The sequence below is a fragment of the Eschrichtius robustus genome, chromosome 2 (assembly GCF_028021215.1).
Source record: "Eschrichtius robustus isolate mEscRob2 chromosome 2, mEscRob2.pri, whole genome shotgun sequence".
Classification (NCBI taxonomy): Eukaryota; Metazoa; Chordata; class Mammalia; order Artiodactyla; family Eschrichtiidae; genus Eschrichtius; species Eschrichtius robustus.
The window spans coordinates 117,744,742-117,763,621 of record NC_090825.1 but is presented as its reverse complement, the minus strand read 5'-3'; the positions used below and the strand labels follow the sequence as shown (position 1 = coordinate 117,763,621).

At 44.4% G+C, this 18,880-nt stretch overlaps 2 protein-coding genes across 4 annotated transcripts; both read right to left on the bottom strand.

Annotated features, from left to right (window-relative positions):
• Window positions 1–4,483: 4,483 nt before the first annotated feature.
• On the bottom strand, window positions 4,484–10,318 carry ZMAT2 (zinc finger matrin-type 2). Its single transcript, XM_068536034.1, has 6 exons — window positions 10,217–10,318; window positions 9,793–9,886; window positions 8,262–8,385; window positions 6,943–7,016; window positions 6,349–6,494; window positions 4,484–5,697 (listed from the first exon to the last, which is right to left on the bottom strand). The coding sequence occupies exons 1-6, from the start codon at window positions 10,232–10,234 to the stop codon at window positions 5,554–5,556; spliced, it is 600 nt and encodes a 199-aa protein (XP_068392135.1). The 5' UTR covers window positions 10,235–10,318; the 3' UTR covers window positions 4,484–5,553.
• A 773-nt stretch (window positions 10,319–11,091) lies between these two features.
• LOC137759604 (histidine--tRNA ligase, mitochondrial) lies at window positions 11,092–18,846 on the bottom strand. Of its 3 annotated transcripts, none has more exons than XM_068536028.1 (13): window positions 18,555–18,846; window positions 17,267–17,341; window positions 16,749–16,868; window positions 16,542–16,637; window positions 15,722–15,847; window positions 15,510–15,617; window positions 15,152–15,250; window positions 14,738–14,831; window positions 14,282–14,409; window positions 13,947–14,189; window positions 13,668–13,784; window positions 12,327–12,473; window positions 11,092–11,912 (listed from the first exon to the last, which is right to left on the bottom strand). In XM_068536028.1, the coding sequence occupies exons 1-13, from the start codon at window positions 18,771–18,773 to the stop codon at window positions 11,853–11,855; spliced, it is 1,632 nt and encodes a 543-aa protein (XP_068392129.1). In that variant the 5' UTR covers window positions 18,774–18,846; the 3' UTR covers window positions 11,092–11,852. The 3 variants fall into 3 exon arrangements, with proteins under 3 accessions (XP_068392129.1, XP_068392131.1, XP_068392130.1); XM_068536030.1 differs by having other exon boundaries at window positions 12,386–12,473; XM_068536029.1 differs by lacking the exon at window positions 17,267–17,341.
• Window positions 18,847–18,880: the final 34 nt, after the last annotated feature.

Genomic DNA, 18,880 nt, shown 5'->3' with positions numbered 1-18,880 from the left:
CTCCACTCCCAAAAAAGTGCCTTCTATTTGGAAAAAATGCACTCCATTCTACCAACAGAAGAGGGCACTCTCAAACTAAGAAACCTGATAAAACACCCAACTGCCTGCCTCATTTGCAATTGCTGAAACTGGAAAGTAGACATTTCAAAATGAACAGAAAGTAGTAGGTATAATATTATATAAAGACAACAAAAAAAGAGAATATATTTTTTTTTCAAAACTAACCATGAGACAAGAAAACTCCAACCTGATTTAAATAACCTTAAACAGTCATTTGGTGATATGAAAAAATACTGTGAATCAGAAAAATAACTCAGAACAAAAATGGACAAAAAACAAAAAGATATAAGACAAGAGTTAGTTAAAATCAAAAGAAACTGATCAAAAAGAAAAATCACCTCAGGAAAAAAAAAAAAGACTAAATTATAAGATGTCCAAGGGGAAGAGATTTTACTTAAAATACAATAACTGGTTTTGACGGAAGGAATTAAAACAGCCAAGAAAATAAAAATAAAATCAAGAAATCAGTAAGAAGGATCAGAGAGAAAGTGCTAGATAGAGAGGCAAAGAAGATCCAGCATATATTACAGTCCCTGTAGAAGAAAAACAAAATAATGAAACAGATGTAATATTCAAGAAAACTTCCTGGAAATAAAACTTCAATCTACACATTGAAAGGGTCTCCCAAGGACCAAAGAAAACTGATATGGAATGGTCAACTGTGAGATATCTTAGAAAATCAATTAGATTTGAAAGAAAAAAATCCTCTGGGCCTCAGGCAAAACGACCAAGTCATTTAGGAAGGAAAAGAAAAGAAATGAGAACCAAGATTTTATATCCAGCCAATCTGTCCTTTAAGTACCAAGGCTATAGAAAATCAGTATTAAATATGCAAGAACTCAGAATACTGTATTCAGGAGCCTCGTTTGAGGAATTTACTAGAGAATGAGTTTCATCCAACTAATACTCATCATGATGGTGAGTATTAAATATACTAATAAGTTGTAGATCTGCAAGTAAAATAAAGGTGGTGACAAGGCTGGGAAAAGAGTATGCAAATTGTTTTCTAAAAACAATATGACTCAAACTGGAAGGGAGGAGAGAAAGGGAAAAATGGAATAAAATAATTGATCGTTATATAAGTAATAGGAGCGAGTCAAGATAGAGCTGACAAACGAAATAATACAGCCCACCTATGGAAAAGTTATTTGAGGACTTAGAAAAAATACAAGTATAACTGATAACCATTGGAACAAAAACGCAAACATTACTTAACATCAAAAGTAATTTTAAAAGTAAGTGGGGTGGTTTTTTTTTTGGGGGGGGGGAGGTTGTTTTTTAGCACTTCCTTACTTCCTGGAACTACTAGGTGAATCCAAGATGCTCTGGGTTCATCTCTGTATTTCCTGCCCCCGTCCTAGCACCAGCCATTTCTCCAAGGAACCCTGGTTCCTAGTCGAATGGGAGCTGAACACCCGCTGGAAACCTGGTCGCTTTGGTGCTCTCGTCAGGGGAGGAGTCTCAAAATGCTTTCTCAAAGCGGGATCACTGGGAAAATGAAGAAGGCTGGGACAGCAAAAGGGATTAATGGGAAAATGAAGAAGGCTGGGACAGCAAAAGGGATTAATGGGAAAATGAAGAAGGCTGGGACAGCAAAAGGGATTAATGGGAAAATGAAGACGGCTGGGACAGTGGCAAAAGGGCTGGAGAGCGCCCGCGGGCCTCGAACCACTCTGGGGAGAGCGGTTGAATCACAATGCAGTCGAAGGAACCGCTGAGCTATAGCCAGCCCGAGTCAGAACTCTGGATTATATCCCCTTGACTGTTGAGAAAGGGTTGCGTCACAACAAACTAATCAGAGTAGATACGATCCAGGCTGATTTTGCGTGCTCCCCCACCCCCAATCCAGACACTCGGAGTGCCCATCTGCGGACACAGAGCAGTGAGAAGGACCCAGGTCTCCCCTACCTCTTAGTGAGCTCTTCCGCAGTTGCTTCCGGGCTTATTCCCTCCTACCACGCGGCAGTCACCAGGTCCGCGGCAGTCACCAGGTCCACCACAGTCTCTGGACTTCTGGTCCAGCCTCTACGCTCCCCCGACAACAACACAGGGCCGCTCACTCTGTGATCTAAACAGCTTTCATAGTGCCTTGAGTCAGGACAGTGGAATCTTTACAAGCTGCTAATTGTTACATCAGGCCTTATCTTGGAACTTTGCAGCTAAACCCCACAGCTCCTCTCCCAGGTGTTATACAGTTCCCAGGTGTCATATAGTGTCACTCCTTCTGTTACTATTTTTAAAAAATTATTCTAAACTGCACAAAAACACCCTATTCATTGCATGTATACTGTAAACAGCCACAATTCCTACTTTTCTCCAGTTAACCATGACTACGATTTCAGAGTGTACCCCTCCAGTTTTTTTCCTCAATCTACGGATTTAACTGTACACACAACATAGTTTTGACTGGCGGGGGTGAAGGGTGGGCTTATTGGGGATTGGGTTGTTGGGTATTGTTCTGTTACACTTAACAGAATGTGTTGGAGATCTTGTCAGTACATACACTAGATCTAATTCATATATATTGTAATGGCTGAATTATACTCAAATATAAATGTACCGGTTTTATTTTAAATGTCTGTTATAAACATAGCTGCAGTAAACATCCTTGTATGCGTGTGTACACGTAAGCAAGTCTGTTTTTAGGACACATACTTATATGAGTAGAATTGCTGAATTAAAGACTTCACATTTAAATTTTTGGAGGTTATGGGAGAGATGTGAGAGGCCCTGGAGCACCTGAAGTCACAAAATCATCTGAAGCCATACAGATTTTTTGTTCCCTAAATACTTTAATTGGCAATTCCACCAGAATGTAAATTCCATGACACTTGGGGCCTTGTTGCCTTATCCCAGAAGATACTACCAGGGCCTAGAACATGTTCAGCATCTCAGCACTCACTGAATGAACGAACTCATGTAGACCGGTCACAGGCATATGACTCAACCAGAATGCAAAATTTCCTTGGATTTTTAGAAAGACCACAAACATCAATAAAGCTTCTCTTCCAGAGTTTGGAGTTCTCTAGGATTGCTCTGGGTTCCTAAATTTCCATCCCTTCTCCTTCCTCCCCCCGCTTTTTTTAAGTCACCAGCTTGAACCCCTCCAAACAGCCATGACCTAGACAGACCCCTTGGAAACTCAAACCACTTGCCAGTCCCAAGAGAATTTAGAGAAAATGGACTTCAGAATTGCTTTTAGTAGAGGTGACCAGAAGTCAGGTTCCACCGGTACCAAAAAGAGGGAAATCGCTTGAAGCCAAGTTGAATTAGCTGCCTGAAGAATGAATACTGAACCACGGAAAGAACTCAGCTCATTAAGACATTCTCTAGCCTGCCCTGACAGGGGGAACAAAAGGACCCAGCTGACTGGGGTAGATTCTTACCCAAGGACCTGTAGAACAGATAATCCTGCCAAGGAAAGCACCAACTAATATGTCCACAGCTGGCCAACGAATATTGTACGAGAAATTTTGAGCCAGTCCTTGCACCAGTAGATAAAGACACATTCAGTGTTTCCATTGGCAAGATACAGCATCAGAAATAAAATTAGGCAGGGAATTCCTGGTGGTCCAGTGGTTAGGACTCTGCGCTTTCACTGCTGAGGGCTCAGGTTTGATCCCTGGTCAGGGAACTAAGATCCCACAAGCCGCACAGCACGCTGCCCACCCACCCCACCCCGCCCCCAAAAAAAGAAGAGTCAGCAAAAGAGATGCCTGACAGCAAGGGAATTCTGCACAAAAGGCCAAAGGAAAGAGTATGGTGCTTTGGGGGACCCACAAGTGGTTCAGATGCTACATAAAGGTGTCCAAAGGGCTAGATAAGGCAGAAAATGTCAACAAGCCATATGGTAGCAGCCTTGTTAGCCCAAGCAGAGCCCACTTTTCAAGGAACAGAAGCAACTAAAGTTGTTATAGAATTCACCTGCTTGAAGCTTGTGTAACTACCATTTGTTTTTTTACTTTAAGGAACTGACTTTTTTTTTCTGTCTGCATCCCTGGGGCCTGGCACAGTACCTGATCTAGGGAACATCAAAGTTGTTTTTGCTTTAGTTAGCCAGTCTGTACCATCTAATTCTCAAGTTAGACCCAACTTGAGGCAAGGCAGCTTCTCAATAGTTCTCAGTGGGGCTGGGGGGGAGGAATTATGCCCCGCCCCCCCTCCAGGGACACAGACATCTTTCATTGTCATAACTTGGGGAGAAGGTGCTATTGGCAACTAGTGAGTAGAGGCTAGAGATACTCTAGACACCCTACAATGCACAAGGGAGCCTCCACAACAAAGAATTACCCAGCCCAATATGTCAACAGTGCAAACACCGAGTAACCCTGTGCCTAGCCTAACTGCGGAGAGTTAGGAAAACACTAAGTTTTCAACCCTGAGCTCTGCTGTTCCAGAAACAGAAGATCAAAGGAGGCTAAAATTACAGGAAAAGTTATATTCAAACTCCTCCAGACACAGATCACATCAGAGTAAAGTATAACTCGTGTTGAAGGCACCTAGAAAAAAAGTGACAGGGCTCAAATGAAGGGAGAAGAATAAGTATGGGGAAGAAAAAACAATACACAGGGAAGAATATGGGATGTTCCCACCAAATGTGAAATAGGCCCAGTCAATGCTATTTATTATACATGTTGAACAGCCTCTGAGACCCAAGGGCTCCCATATGAGGTTTTCTCCTTTTTCTTTTTTGCATCAAACAGGTTCTTCCAAGAGCCTGCTTACAAGGAAGACAAAAACAGAGTAATCCTCAATAAAATGAAACAAATAGGAAAAGCTGAACAGTTTACATATGAAGAACAAAGGTTAAAAAACTCACCAGACAAAAACCACACCAAACACTCATCCCATTTAATTTCCTGTTACATGCTCTGAGGAAGCTGAGAACACCAGGCCCCAAGGCAGCAATGCTCCTGAGGCTCTAGCTTAGGCTCCCTCTATGTGACAGTTTCATGCACACGCATCCGCACATACCAATGACCCAGGCAGAAGTACACATGCATGCACAGGTGGCCGGAGAACCACGGGGCGGGACTGGGGGAGAATGGCAAAAGGAGGGGCCAGTCAAGGATATGCTATCAACTGGAAACTGGGGACCCAGAGAACCCTTCTGCTGTAGGCTAAGCAAGAGTAAAAATTAAAACAAAGGCAGAACACAGGGTAAATGTAGGATGCTCAGATGAGATGGACAGATGAAGAGGGAAAGATGCAAGGGGAGTTTCGGGAAAGCAGCCTCAGAAGAGGTGGTTTTTCTTTATTGGGAACTCAGATGATCAGAGGTCCTCTGTCTCCAGTGAAATACTGAGGCTGAAGGAACATGCCACAGCACATTCCTTTGCGTCCTGTGCTCTCTCCCAAGGTAGAGGGAAACCACAAACACCCACCCTCTAGCCCTCCCCATTGCCACTCTTAAGGACTTTCCCCAGTACCTCCCAAAAGATGACGCCCACACACACAAAGTTAGGCCTGGCAAAAAGCCAAGCATAGAAAGCCTCAGTAACTCTTCTTGGTGGAACCAAAGCCAGAGAAGCCCATCACAGCTGCCATCTCATCATCCTCCTCAAATGTCAAGTCCTCCTCAGCCCTCCTTTTCTTCTCCTTCTGTTTCTCTTTCTTGTAGGCTTTGGCCTTTTCCTCCTAGAAGGGAAATCACTCAGAATCAGTTCAGACTCGTAAGCCAAATGCTGAAAGAGATAGGTGAGCTTCCTTTCTATCTTTAGAATAAAATAATTAAAGACAAGTAAAATTTCAAGAGCAGAGGAAAAGCCACAGTAAAGATCATAAGGGACAAGAAAGAGAAGTTTTAGCCTATGGAGAGCATTTCTCAATCCTAGTTCATCTCTAGTTCTTAACAAGGTGATGGGAGTAAAGCCACATAATAGGAACTAACATTCTGGGGCATATAGTACAAGCCAGGAACTGGTCTAAGTGCTTTATGTATATTATATACTAAGATCTTGAATATGGGGAAACAGAGGCACAAAGAGGTTATATAGCTTGTCCAAGATTCACAACCAGTATGTGAAGGAAAAAGAATTCTGACCCAGTCAGCCTGGTTCCACGGGCCTGCTGGGGACTAGGTGCATTTAATTAATCACTCCTATAGTAAAAAAAAAAAAAAAAAAAGTATGGCCCAGAGAGTCCAGAAAAAAAGGATAGGTTTAGAGCCATTTCCTTCAGATTATGAGAGTCCCAAACAAGGGCAATAAATGTTCCCCTTAACGTACAGAAATTCAGGAGATACAACTCTCCTCTGGGGATGGGAGTGGAATGAGGAAGAGAGCCTACCTCTTCTCTGAGTTCCTTCATCCTTTCCTCAAAATCATAATCCTTCTGCTTCTCTTCCATCTTCTTCTTGTTGACTTCAAAACGTTTCTTCACCTGATCCAAAGTGGAACGTTCCACACGCATAGACATGCCCAGGTTTCGCTGATCTGGGTAGGGTCAACAGTGAAGAAGGTAAGGTTGTTAAGACATCCTAAGCCCCTCAAAAAGTCTTTTCCTGACATTAAAAAAAAAACAAAAAACAGACTCATAAAACACACAGTAAAAATAATTAGGGCTAAAAAAACCTTCCCTGGCAGCAGCCCCAGATAACAAGATATACACAGCTTTCAACTACCCTTACTGAGCAGATGCACACCAGTGGGGACAGCTGGGCCCTGGAGAAGACCATGGTTTGGGCTTGTTGAGAGCTTAGAACAGATACTCACCTCATGGACTCCAGAAACATTAAATAATGAAGTAAAGAATAACCTATGCTGAAGCAACTAGAGAATTCCCCAGACATTAAAAAAGAGGCCCAATAGAAACTACCCTTTCCCGCACCCCACCTCCAAAACTCAAATCCAGCCCCAATCGCAAACTACCTCCAAGCCTTACGTTTCTTTCCGTTAATGTGATCCAGGAAGTTGATGGAGTCTTTCACCACACAGTCACAGACATTGCAATAGTATCTAGAAAACAAAGAAATAGCACTAGGGTCAAATCTGGTTGTAAGGATTTTATCGTTTTCAACCAAAAAACTCATTATTTTTAGGTAAAATTTCTTTTTAGAAGAAGCATTCTCATTTCCACAAAGCCTTAGCTCTTGGAAGAGTGTCGCTGCCAACCTCCAAGATGGCCCCCACAATGATCCCACTCTCCTGGTATTCCTACCCTATATAGGCCCTTCCCAATTTGCACCAGCGTTAGTCTGTGTGATCAATAGAATATATCAAAGGTGATGCTATGTCACTTCCAAGATTAGGTTATTAAAAAACATGGATTCTGTCTTAGTCTGTTCACGAGTCTGATCACGTGCCCTGGGGAAGCCACTTGCTTTGCTGTGAGCAGCACTATGGAACGGCCCATGGAGCATAGAACTGAGGTCTCCAAACCACAGCCACGTGACAGAGCTTGGAAGCAGATCCTCCAGCCCCACTTATACCTCAGATGAATGCAGACCCAGCAGACACCTTGATGACAGCTTTGTGAGAGACACTGAGCCAGAACCACCTAGGTAAACCTTTCCCAGATTACTTACCCACAGATACTGTGAGCTATCTATTGTTTTATGCTGCTAAATACTGGCTTAATGTATTAATTTAAATAGCAATAGATAACTAACACAAAGAGGAAGGACAACAGTGGATTTACTCAGAGAAGCAGCTCAGAAAAGTGTCACTCATTGTTATCTGTGTTATGCTCCTGCTGGAAAACCTAACTGGACAGAGAGGTAGTGGTGAGCAAAAAGATGAAGAGTTCTTGTGGGACCCTTCTTCCTACAGGTTATAGTCTTGGTCTAGGAGGAAGGTGCACAACCAGGAAATCCATAACAGCTACAAGCTTTGCAGCCAGTCTGGAACCTCAACCCCCTTTATTCACCATCAACAGCACCTGGGCTCCATTCTAGCTTTACCTAACTTCTCCCCTAGAAATCTCCTCAGTAGTCCTTTTCTTCATTTCTTCCTCTGGCAGGAGAACAAATAATCCCTTTTAAGATATTAAGAAGTAGTTACAGAGCTAATATGAAGAAGCCTACAGAGTGACCCCTCTTAGAGACACTATTATGTTAACTTGAGACCTTGGAGGACAATGGATGGAATTACAGGAAACAAGGTTGTTATTCTAGGGCCAGGTACCCTGCTCAACACTTCCTAAAACCAACGCAGTTTATTAGACTTACTCCTGGCTGCAGAGAAAGACGAAAAGCCACTCACCCTCCCATCTCAGACTGTGGGGTGGTCTTGGTAATGACGATTGTCTTCCCAAGTTTGGATTCCAGGTCCACCTTGTAGTCCCTATGCCGGAGAAGCTCTCGCTTGACTGGCTGCACTGGTTTTCCTGAAATATAATGGGGAAGGAAGTCCCTTCATTATTAGAGTTCCTTAACCAGAAAGGAAAAGAAACGCATGAAATCCAAAATCCTGAGGTTTATTTTCATGTCTTTTTGAAACCTGAAGCAAGGGACACAACAGTCACTTCTAGCAGCAGCTAAGGAGAAGCTCAACACAGAAAAAATGACAAGCAATCTTTAACTCTCTATATCTTTCCTCCACTTCAAAGCCGACGAGTCTAAAAGCAATGTTTTTTATTCATGAATTAACTGAATTGAAGGGAGGAGTTCTGAATTTTCACAAAAAGCAACCTTTTAAAAGAAGAGTAAGACCACTCAATAGTGCTTCCAAACAGATATCCCAAGCATAAAACAGAAAGGAATCTTCTGAAAGCTGGGAAAACTTTAAAGGGGGACCAACATTTAGGAAATATCTGTTATATGTCAAGTACTATTGTACAAGTTACATAAAAACCAAAAGAGTTAGATTATGCAACGTGGTGTAGAAGTAAAGCAGAAGAGGACTTCCCTGGTGGCGCAGTGGTTAAGAATCCACCTGCCAATGCAGGGGACACGGGTTCGAGCCCTGGCCTGGGAAGATCCCACATGCCGTGGAGCAGCTGGGCCCGTGCGCCACAACTACTGAGCCTGCACTCTAGAGCCTGCAAGCCACAACTACTGAGCCCGTGCGCCACAACTACTGAGGCTGTGCTCTAGAGCCCGCAAGCCACAACTACCGAAGCCGGCGCGCCTAAGAGCCGCTGCTCCGCAACAAGAGAAGCCATTGCAATGAGAAGCCAGTGCACCGCAACGAAGAGTAACCCCTCTCGCCACAACTAGAGAAAGCCGCGCACAGCGACGAAGACCCAACACAGTCAAAAATAAAAACAAATAAATAAATAAATTTATTTTTTTTAAAAAAAGTAAAGCAAAAGAAAAATGTACAGTTTGAAAACAGATGAGAAAATAAGACGTTTCTTTTTATAGAGTGGAATCTCTAGGAGAGAAGCACCAACTCCCTCACATTGTATAAGGCACAGAGAACAGCACTAAGCGCTAGGTTAAACAATACCATGTCCCCCGCTGCTCTTCAAAAGCAATAATACATAGCAGCAAAATACTCCTTCTTCTGTCACTAGTAAGGATCCCATTCTCTTCTCTGTACTTGAGGAAAGTACGAAATAAGCCAAGCAAAGGTAGGGCAAGGAAGCAGAATCACAGAGCCGGAAAGCACCTCAAAAGCACTTCAGTCCATCTCCTCTCTCTCATACCTGAAGAAACTGAGGACCAGGGAGGCAACGCTCTGCCAAAGGTTACACAAGAAAGGAGGACAGCGCATTTCAACTCCCCACCCACTCTCCAACCATTGCATCGCCTCTATAATGCACTTAGCACTTGATGGAGAAGGCACCCACCATCCTTCTTTTCTCTCTCTTCCGTGAGCCTCTTCTCGGCGAGCTTCTCATATTCATCTTTGTCCCACTTTCGGCGAAAGTCCAAGTTTTTTGTCTGAGGGGAGGAAAAAGCGCTTGAGATTCGTCGCTAATCGTGTCCGACTCCTGGAAAAACGGAAGCGCGTCCTCGCTGCCAAGGCGGCCCCGGGACCTGGGGAGAGCGAAGCCTCTCCGGACAGCACCAGGAGGCTGAGGTTGCCTCAGGACCCCAACCAGAGCCCTCCCCGATTCCACTGACCCTGTGCCAGGGCCTTACGAAGAAGCTCTTGAACTGGGGCCATTAGTTTGCGAGGAGGTGTCGGGAAGTCAATCGGGTGCAGAATACTCGGCGCCGAGAAGCCACCCCCTACCCCCCACCCCAAGCCTCCTCACACACAACACCTACCCCACTGCCCGACGCCATCTTCACTGCGAAGTGAATGGGAAGCCTGAAAATGCCGTAAAAAGCGGCCTTGAGCCGTAAAGCAAGCTTGCCTCCAATAAGCTTAGACTCTCGTGTTCTAAACGAGCTAAGCACTGGAGGGCTTCTAAAACAGGATTTGTCGGCCCCGCCCCTGCTCCAAAGAAATAGCGCATGCGCAAGGAAAGTATGAAGCTACACGGAAGTAAGGGCGCCTGGAAACGTTTTTGCCGTGGCTTTCAAAACAAGCGTAGATTAAACTTGTCTTTTTAACCAAAGAGGAAAATGAGATTCGGATCAGTTCTCTTTATCTAATCTAATCAACTTGCGTGCACTGCCAAGAATTTCCAAACCTTCTTTAAGGCTGAAGCGCCGTAATAGGGGCTCTAGATGCTTCATTTACCTGTATGCACTAAAGATATGGCCCCAAGAGCGCCGAACTGTTTGCAAAGGCTGCAGCCTTTCCAACGCACATACGCAAGGCGCTTTTTCCAACTTGTCTCTTTACCTTGAAGCAATGCTATCAACCTTTGGTTAACTCGTTTTTCCTTCAGCTGAGAAACATTAGTCATTCAATATATAGGGCACAGTTTAATCAACATGATGCAACTTGGGAAGGTCGGTCATCAGCAACACTCTAGGGTAAAGAACTCTAGCAGATATCTCACTATACATTGATTTAGTGACGTGACTGTATGTCCAAGTTGGGGGGAAGGGGAACTGTGGCTGCTCCCTTCACTGAATACAGAAACATCACCCCAGGGAGGATACTCCTAGCTCACAGAATCCTCCAGTGTACACTCAAGCGTTTTCCATGGCCTATGCAAACCAATCCCTTGATAACAAATTACCCAAACTACTATATTTAATATTTTATTTAATATATTATACAACCACTTCTAGAACAGGCACCTCCATGGCAGGACATGGAAGTCAGAGCAGTGATTCTGGCACAGGTAATGGTCTCCAAAATCTCAAAAGATCACATCTCAATCTTGTCAGGTCACTTATTAAGTTCAACATTCAAGATTATTAAACAGACAGCCTCACCCTGCTATTATTAACAATGGATGGGCTAGAGAGATGCCACATCAATATGGGCACTGCTATGCCCTTGGGATAGCATCTCTGTCCTCAGACAAAACAGAAAAGAGTCATTGCCCAACTCTTTGCTGTCTCCCAAAAACTCCCTGGACAGGCCAAGGGCAGGCTATGGACAAACTTCCCAGAAACTGGCTCAGAAGCCAGAGTGGAAGGCTAAGTATTTGACTTTTGATCTCAATGGTCAGAATCCTCTCAACCTGAGGTGACTTTCCCAGAGACTTGCTCATAGCAACCATCTCAGCACCTGTTGGCAGCATTCAATGGCATTTCAAACCTGCCATCTGCCTCGGATGTTAGAGCATGTCTCTTTCACATACCAGCCATCTGCGCCCATGCAGAATAGCTGCTCACACTAGCCCAGGAGTCCTCAGGGCCTTCTACAATTCTGTACCCAGGAAGGATGAAGGATGCAGAGGCACTTGTCACCCATCCTGGCCAGCAGTTGTGGAGTCCCTCAGGAAGTCAGTCCTAGATGAAACCTTTCTACAAAGAGCAGCAGATGGCATTCAGGCAAGGATCAAGACTCAGACAGTCGCTTCTGAATTTCAGCCACAAGATTTTCCCGTGTAATGGCCACCTGAAACATAACAGAACTCTCATGTGACGAACTAGAGAGTGATACTAGTTCCTTAGCCACTACTTTTCTGGACTCATTTAACTCTGCAACTGCTCCCACTACTTATGCAACCAGCAGGGAGGAGTATGTGCTTCAGCCTGACCTGGAGAATGTATGCCCTCAGGACTAAAGGGATTCAAACACCTGATCTATGTCTATTTTGTTCATTAGTCTTGAAATACCCATAGAGATTTCGTTTGTCCTTTTGCCCACCCAACCAGTCATCGGCTAATGGTTGCCTAGGGTGGGTGCTCATTCATCTCTATCATGATTAACCCTGGAGATATTTTCTCAGCCAAAAGATATATATTTCTTAAAGAATCTAAGAAAGGTAGAAACACTTGGTCCCTCCTATTTCTGCCTGCCCCCACTCACCTCCTCCCTGCTGGCCACTGAACGGAGCTTGATGACCCCTTCCTTCAGTTCTTGCTCACCAATAATGACCACCAGTGGGATGCCCATGTTCTCACAGTAGTGCAGTTGAGTTAGTAGTTTAGGGTTGTTCTTATACATCAGCTCTGCCTGAAAAGGGTAAAGAAAGAATAGGAGACTTAGGGACTTCCCTGGTGGCACAGTGGTTTAGAATCCGCCTGCCAATGCAGGGGACACGGGTTCGAGCCCTGGTCTGGAAAGATCCCACATGCCGCAGAGCAACTAAGCCCGTGCGCTACAACTACTGAGCCTGCACTCTAGAGCCCGTGAGCCACAACTACTGAGCCCACGTACCACAACTACTTACTGAAGCCCGCACGCCTAGAGCCTGTGCTCCACAACAAGAGAAGCCACTGCAATGAGAAGCCTGCGCACCACAATGAAGAGTAGCCCCCACTCGCCGCAACTGGAGAAAGCCTGCGCACAGCAACAAAGACCCAATGCAGCCAAAAATTAATTAATTAATTAATTTTTTAAAAAAGAATAGGGGACTTAGACGTGACTATACCAAAGCAACCTAAGTGTCCATCGACGGACGAATGGATAAAGAAGATGTGGCACATATATACAATGGAATATTACTCAGCCATAGAAAGAAACGAACTTGAGTTATTTGTGGTGAGGTGGATGGACCTAGAGACTGTCATACAGAGTGAAGTAAGTCAGAAAGAGAAAAATAAATACCGTATGCTAACACATATATATAGAATCTAAAAAAGAAAAAAAAATGGTTTTGAAGAACCTAGGGGCAGGACAGGAATAAAGATGCAGACGTAGAGAATGGACTTGAGGACGTGGGTAGGGGGAAGGGTAAGCTGGGACAAAGTGAGAGAGTGGCATGGACTTATATATACTACCAAAAGTAAAATAGATAGCTAGTGGGAAGCAGCCTCGCAGCACAGGGAGATCAGCTCGGTGCTTTGCGTCCACCTAGAGGGGTGGGATAGGGAGGGTGGGAAGGAGACGCAAGAGGGAGGAGATATGGGGATATATGTATATGTATAGCTGATTCATTTTGTTATAAAGCAGAAACTAACACACCATTGTAAAGCAATTATACTCCAATAAAGATATTAAAAAAAAAAAAAAAAGAAGTGACCATACCACTCAAACCTCAGGAGCAGGCATATCCAAATAAGTAAGTAGCTAGCCCTCATACCCTAAGAAGACACACTAGTGAAGACTAGAAAGATCTTGAGTTCCACCTTAGGCATAAGGTAGAAGTGGGCCTGGTGCATGAATTCCACATATACCTAGATGTTTTGGATATTAGTTCCATTATACCTTGATCCCAGCATCCCAAAGCTCTGCAATTAGCTTCAGCCGTTCTTGGAGAAAGTTCTTCTGAGGTGTGGCCACAAACACTTGGGTCTCTGTGGTCCGTATATTCTCACCAAAAGTCTAGTAAAAGAGAGAGAGAAAGTAAAACTAATAAAAACTTCCTTTGCACCAATAATTCAAAAAAACCAAAAACAATCATCAGAAAAACAGTCCAACTGCACCTCCAGAAACATGAGAGTTTTTAAGGTCTGCAGCCCCACTCTAACCCTACCAAGGACCTACCTTCATCCTCTGCTCCACAATGGAGAAGATCCGCTCTACTCCAATGCTGAGCCCCACACACGGCACCTTGTGGCCTTTGGGGTCAAACATGCCCACCAGCCCATCATAGCGCCCACCAGCAGCCACACTGCCCACATTCAGTGGCTCCTCCTCAGCATGAGCTGGGGTCTGTAGCAGCACTGCTTCATAGATCACTCCTGTATAGTAGTCCAGGCCCCGAGCCAGGCTCAGGTCAAAGGAGATCTGTGGGGACAAGGTTAGAGTCAGTCTTAGACAAGACTCAGGACCCTGAGAGCCCTAGACACAGCAGGAGGTCCACTCCCTACCCAGCTTACCTTCTCAGCAATTCCAAATAAAGTCAGGTATTCAAATAGCAGCTTCAGGTCTCCCAAGCCCTCTAGGGCCTGCTTGTTCTGGGATAGTCTGGGATCCTGGAACATTTGTTCCACCAAGGATACCCCTCCTGGAGAGACATGTGGGGAGAAATACGGTCTGTGTTATACACCCAGATGTGTTTCATCCAAATTTATCCCTAATATGCTCCAGCTAGTCCTCCTCATTTTCTTAAAAAAAAAAGATCCTGATCACATATGACCAGATTCTCCTCCTCTGCCTCCATCTTTGACACCTGAAGACATAACTGGTTACAGTAAGTAAAAAGGTTATTAAATTCAAACCAGGCTCTGGAACTTAGCACATTTATGAAAAGGAGCTGTTTCAGAGGTAGAAGTTATACACTTATCACTCTCACTCTGGTTCTATCATGTACCTCTGAAAACACTGATTCTTACCATGACATTGGACGTAATCCCCAATTCGATCAGCTATTTCAGCAGCCAGGCCTTTCTTTGCCACCATCTCATGTCTCACATCTTTCCAAGACATCTGCACAAACACCCAAACATTAGCCTAGCCCCAAGATCCTTCTTTCTCTTAATGGAAAAGAACATCTCATTTCATTCATTATGTATGTCACGAGTAGCTAACATTCTACTCAGCAAAGTCAGAGGCAGCTTAGGAAATCCAGCCATAATCTCCACTGTACAGCAAAACTCAGGTCTCGTTTCAGAATGTCTCCTTACCTTCCTCCCAGAAATAGCTCACTTCCAGCCACCATCTCCTTATTTTCCTCTAAAGGTATATATAGATTTGAAGGCAGGGCAGAAACTCTGATAGGATCTACTGAAGCATGTCTTCTTTGTTACCTTGTCTAGTTTGTCAACCGAGGAGCAGATGGCATGGAACTTGCTTTCAGGAACACCACAGACGGCAAATATCCCATCCAAAATCCGCCGGTCATTGACCTGTGAACTCAATGGAAGTGACCCAAATGGCTTATGAATGACCTCTCCCTCAAAACAATGGCAGTCCCTACTTGCCTGACTCATAAAAGGGATAGAAAGGAAATTCCACAGGATGACTATATAGATACAGATATAAAATGCAACACCTGTACTAAGAAAGTCCTAGAGCTACAGGCTTAATGGCTGGGGTCACCTATGTTTTGAAACAGCATTAGGCCAAATCCAGACTTCTCCCCTCAGTCCTCAGCTCTGGCCTCACCTTAATGAGAAAATCCCCCAGCTGCAACCCACTAAGGATTTCACACATGATCTTCAAACACTCTGCATCAGGGATCATAGGGTCAAACTGACCAGCAATGTCAAAATCCTACAGCAAAGAAAAAGACAGGCGAAAAAAATTACTGGGCAGCCAGTTCCTAGGTTGTGGTCCCCAGAACTATCAAACCATGCTGCCTCCATCAGGTCACTTACACACTGGCAGAACTCCCGGTAGCGGCCTTGGACTATGGTTGGGCTCTCCCGCCGCCACACGTTTCCAACATGATAGCGTTTCATCTTCTTCACTTTATTCATGGCCAGATAACGAGCAAAAGGGACCTCACATAAATAGGTTAAGGAGGAAGAATACTACATCCAGAGCTTAGCCCCAGTGGAAAGACATTAGGGAGGACTGGGCCTCTATCAATTGGATCTCATCCACTAGGATTAGAACAAGGACTTTCTCTGTCTCCTTTCCCACTATCCCCAAGGCATAGCAATCAATAAACATTGAATAGTGTCAAATGAAGGAATCCCTGCAAGTTTGGTAGAAAGCACAGGAAGCAGAGATAGAAATGACCCAACAACTTCAAGTCTGGGCCATTCCCTCCCATTCAGATCAATTCTTAACTGTCTCAGAAGAGTCAAGCTTCAGAACCTGGATTTGCCTACAACTTCTATATCAATGTTTCTTCAAGTGTTCAAGGACCACCTGCATCTTAATTATCCAGGTACCTATTTAAAATGAAGATTTCTGAACACCACTCCAGCTACAGAATTAAGAAAATCTGGGGCTAGAGGTCAAAAATCTGTATTTTTGCAAGCTTCCTCAACGGATTCTGACACACTATAAACTTAAATGACAGAGCTCCAGGCCAGGCTCTGCTGGCAGAATTGCCTTCTGGAAGAAACTTGAAGTAAAGGCTGCTGCCAGTGAACCTATAGGGTCCCAGAGTCACTCCTGTCCCGTTATCAGAGAATGCCCTCTAGGTTTGGAAAGAGGTAAGTCAGGCTCCCGTACTTAGAAGGATACAGTAAGGTCATAGCGCAAGGACAACAGCTCTCCACCCTGATCCTTCAGATCATAGATGAGCCCAGAGTCCTCTCCATACTTCTCAGTAAGCATTTCCTGCAGGGGTCAAACAGAAAGTGCCACGGTTAAAAGGAGGACTCCAGAACATAGGTTAGAAGCCCTTTGGGAAAGAAATGGAGTTCCTGCACTCTTTTTTTCTCCTCTTACCTTTAGCTCAAATGCCGGGGTATCCAACCCCTTTGCTCCATGACGTTTAAAGCAGCTAACAACCATATCAATAATTTTCTCCCTCACAACCATTTGCTGGGGACTAAGATCTCTGGTGCCCTAGAAACCAAAAGGAGCCAGAGTGAAAACAAAGACAAAGACAAGTCCATTTAAGACAAAGAGTTAAACTACATCTATAATCTAAGGTCTGGAGTTGAAATCTCTTTGAGTTCAGACGACTATGAGCCCCACCCAGTACCTCAAGAATAGTGAAGAATTAGTGAAATAGTGAAAAATTAAAAATAGGGAATACCCTGGGGGTCCTGTGGTTAGGACTCTGCGCTTTCACTGCCAAGGGCCTGGGTTCAACCCCTGGTCGGGGAACTAAGATCCCGCAAGCCATGCGGCACAGCCAAAACAAACAAACAAAAACAAGAACATTAAAAGTGGTCAGGAAGAGAAGCACAGGGCAGAACTCCAAGGCACTCTAACGGACAGGGTGGGGCAAAGGACATTACCTTTGGGGTCTTGATAATAAAATTTGATTTCTCTTGATGTGGTTTCAGTTGGGTTGCTAACGCTGCCTCCGCAACCTGGCAGAAAAAATGTGAGATATGGCTCCTCTCAATACTGGCCAAACCTGTGGTATCTCTGGCCCTGTGTACCACCAACCTGAAAATACTTTTGGCCCTGAGCAACAGGAAGTCTGAACACTATTTCATCTATCCCAATCTCAGCCCACTTCCAAAAACCCAGTTGTATCTGCAATATATATGTAATACATATGGGATCAGATGTTTACCAAACAAGCTTCCTCACTATAACTGGAGTTTTTAAAAGTATGAAAAACTTTAACCAGCAAAAAACAAGGAAGGCACAAAGCAACCCAAGACTACCACCACTAACCATATAGGAGTAGGGATTAGTATGATCTCCAGTTCTCAGTTCCTACTCAAAGAGCGAAAAATAAGAATTGTTAATAAGGTAGCAATGGTCATTAGGCTTGGAGATAGGGAAAAAGTAACTGGAAGACAAAAGAGAAACAGCCCAAGAACACAGAACATGCCTGTGGAATGAAAAGGAATGGATTTCCTGATTGAAAAAAAAAAAAAAAAAAAAGCCGATTGGTAGGATGCTGTGACTGCAAATAACAAAAGATCTGAGCTCTGTTGTTCATGATAGCACAAAGCATCTACTAGGAACACAATAGTGTCATTCCCAAGGTAAAACAGAATCTGTGATTTTGATTATCACCAGCAGGCTGTATGCCCTTCCAGAAATATAGAGCGTGTAGTAGTTCATACTGTGGCAGATTCTGTGCTCCAAAGGACAGCAGTTGAAGCCCACAACCCCTCCTAAGAATCCATAATCTCTGAAAACTAAAAATTTTGAGGTAAATTCTAATGTGAACTCACTCTACTTATGGTAGTTAGTCATCTCACTTAGTGGGAATATTCATATATTTTGCTTAAAAAAATTTAAATGTGTTTGATCCTAAAAGGTTCAGATAAGGGACTGTGTACCTATATTAAAATGCTCCCTTACTATGTAGCCATAGGTAAGTCATTTAACCTTGGAGCCTCCGTTTCCTCAACTGTAAAACGGAAATAATAACCCCAACATCTCAAGATTGCTATGATGATTAAATGACAAAGCATCCTAAAAGGCCTTAGCTCTGTGTCGGTACATGGTGGGCACTCAATAAAAAACCGACTGTTAATGCCGCGGGAGTACAGGCCGCGAGTCTATGCTTTCAGACCTGGAGATCCTGCCCCGACAGACCAGAGCTATCTCAGTCTGGCTCACCTGGCTATGAGAATGGACTGCCCCGATGCATACAGCACCGGGCGGCCGCCGGAGCTGGCCAAACAGCACAGCCCAGGCCCTCCCATGTAGGAGTCCGAGCTGGGGCATCGTGCAGCAGGAGGCAGGATTTCCGGAACACGAGGCAAAGGACCTAGGAAGGAGGCAGACAGGACCCCAGGAAGGGTACAGGGCGCTGTAGAGGCGAACCCCGAGCACCATATTAGAGGTGAGCGTTTCTACACCTCCCGAATCCCGCAGGGTGGTTCCAGTCCTCTCTGGCTTCCGCCCAGCTTCCGCACTTCCTGTAGGGGCCGGAAGTGATTGTT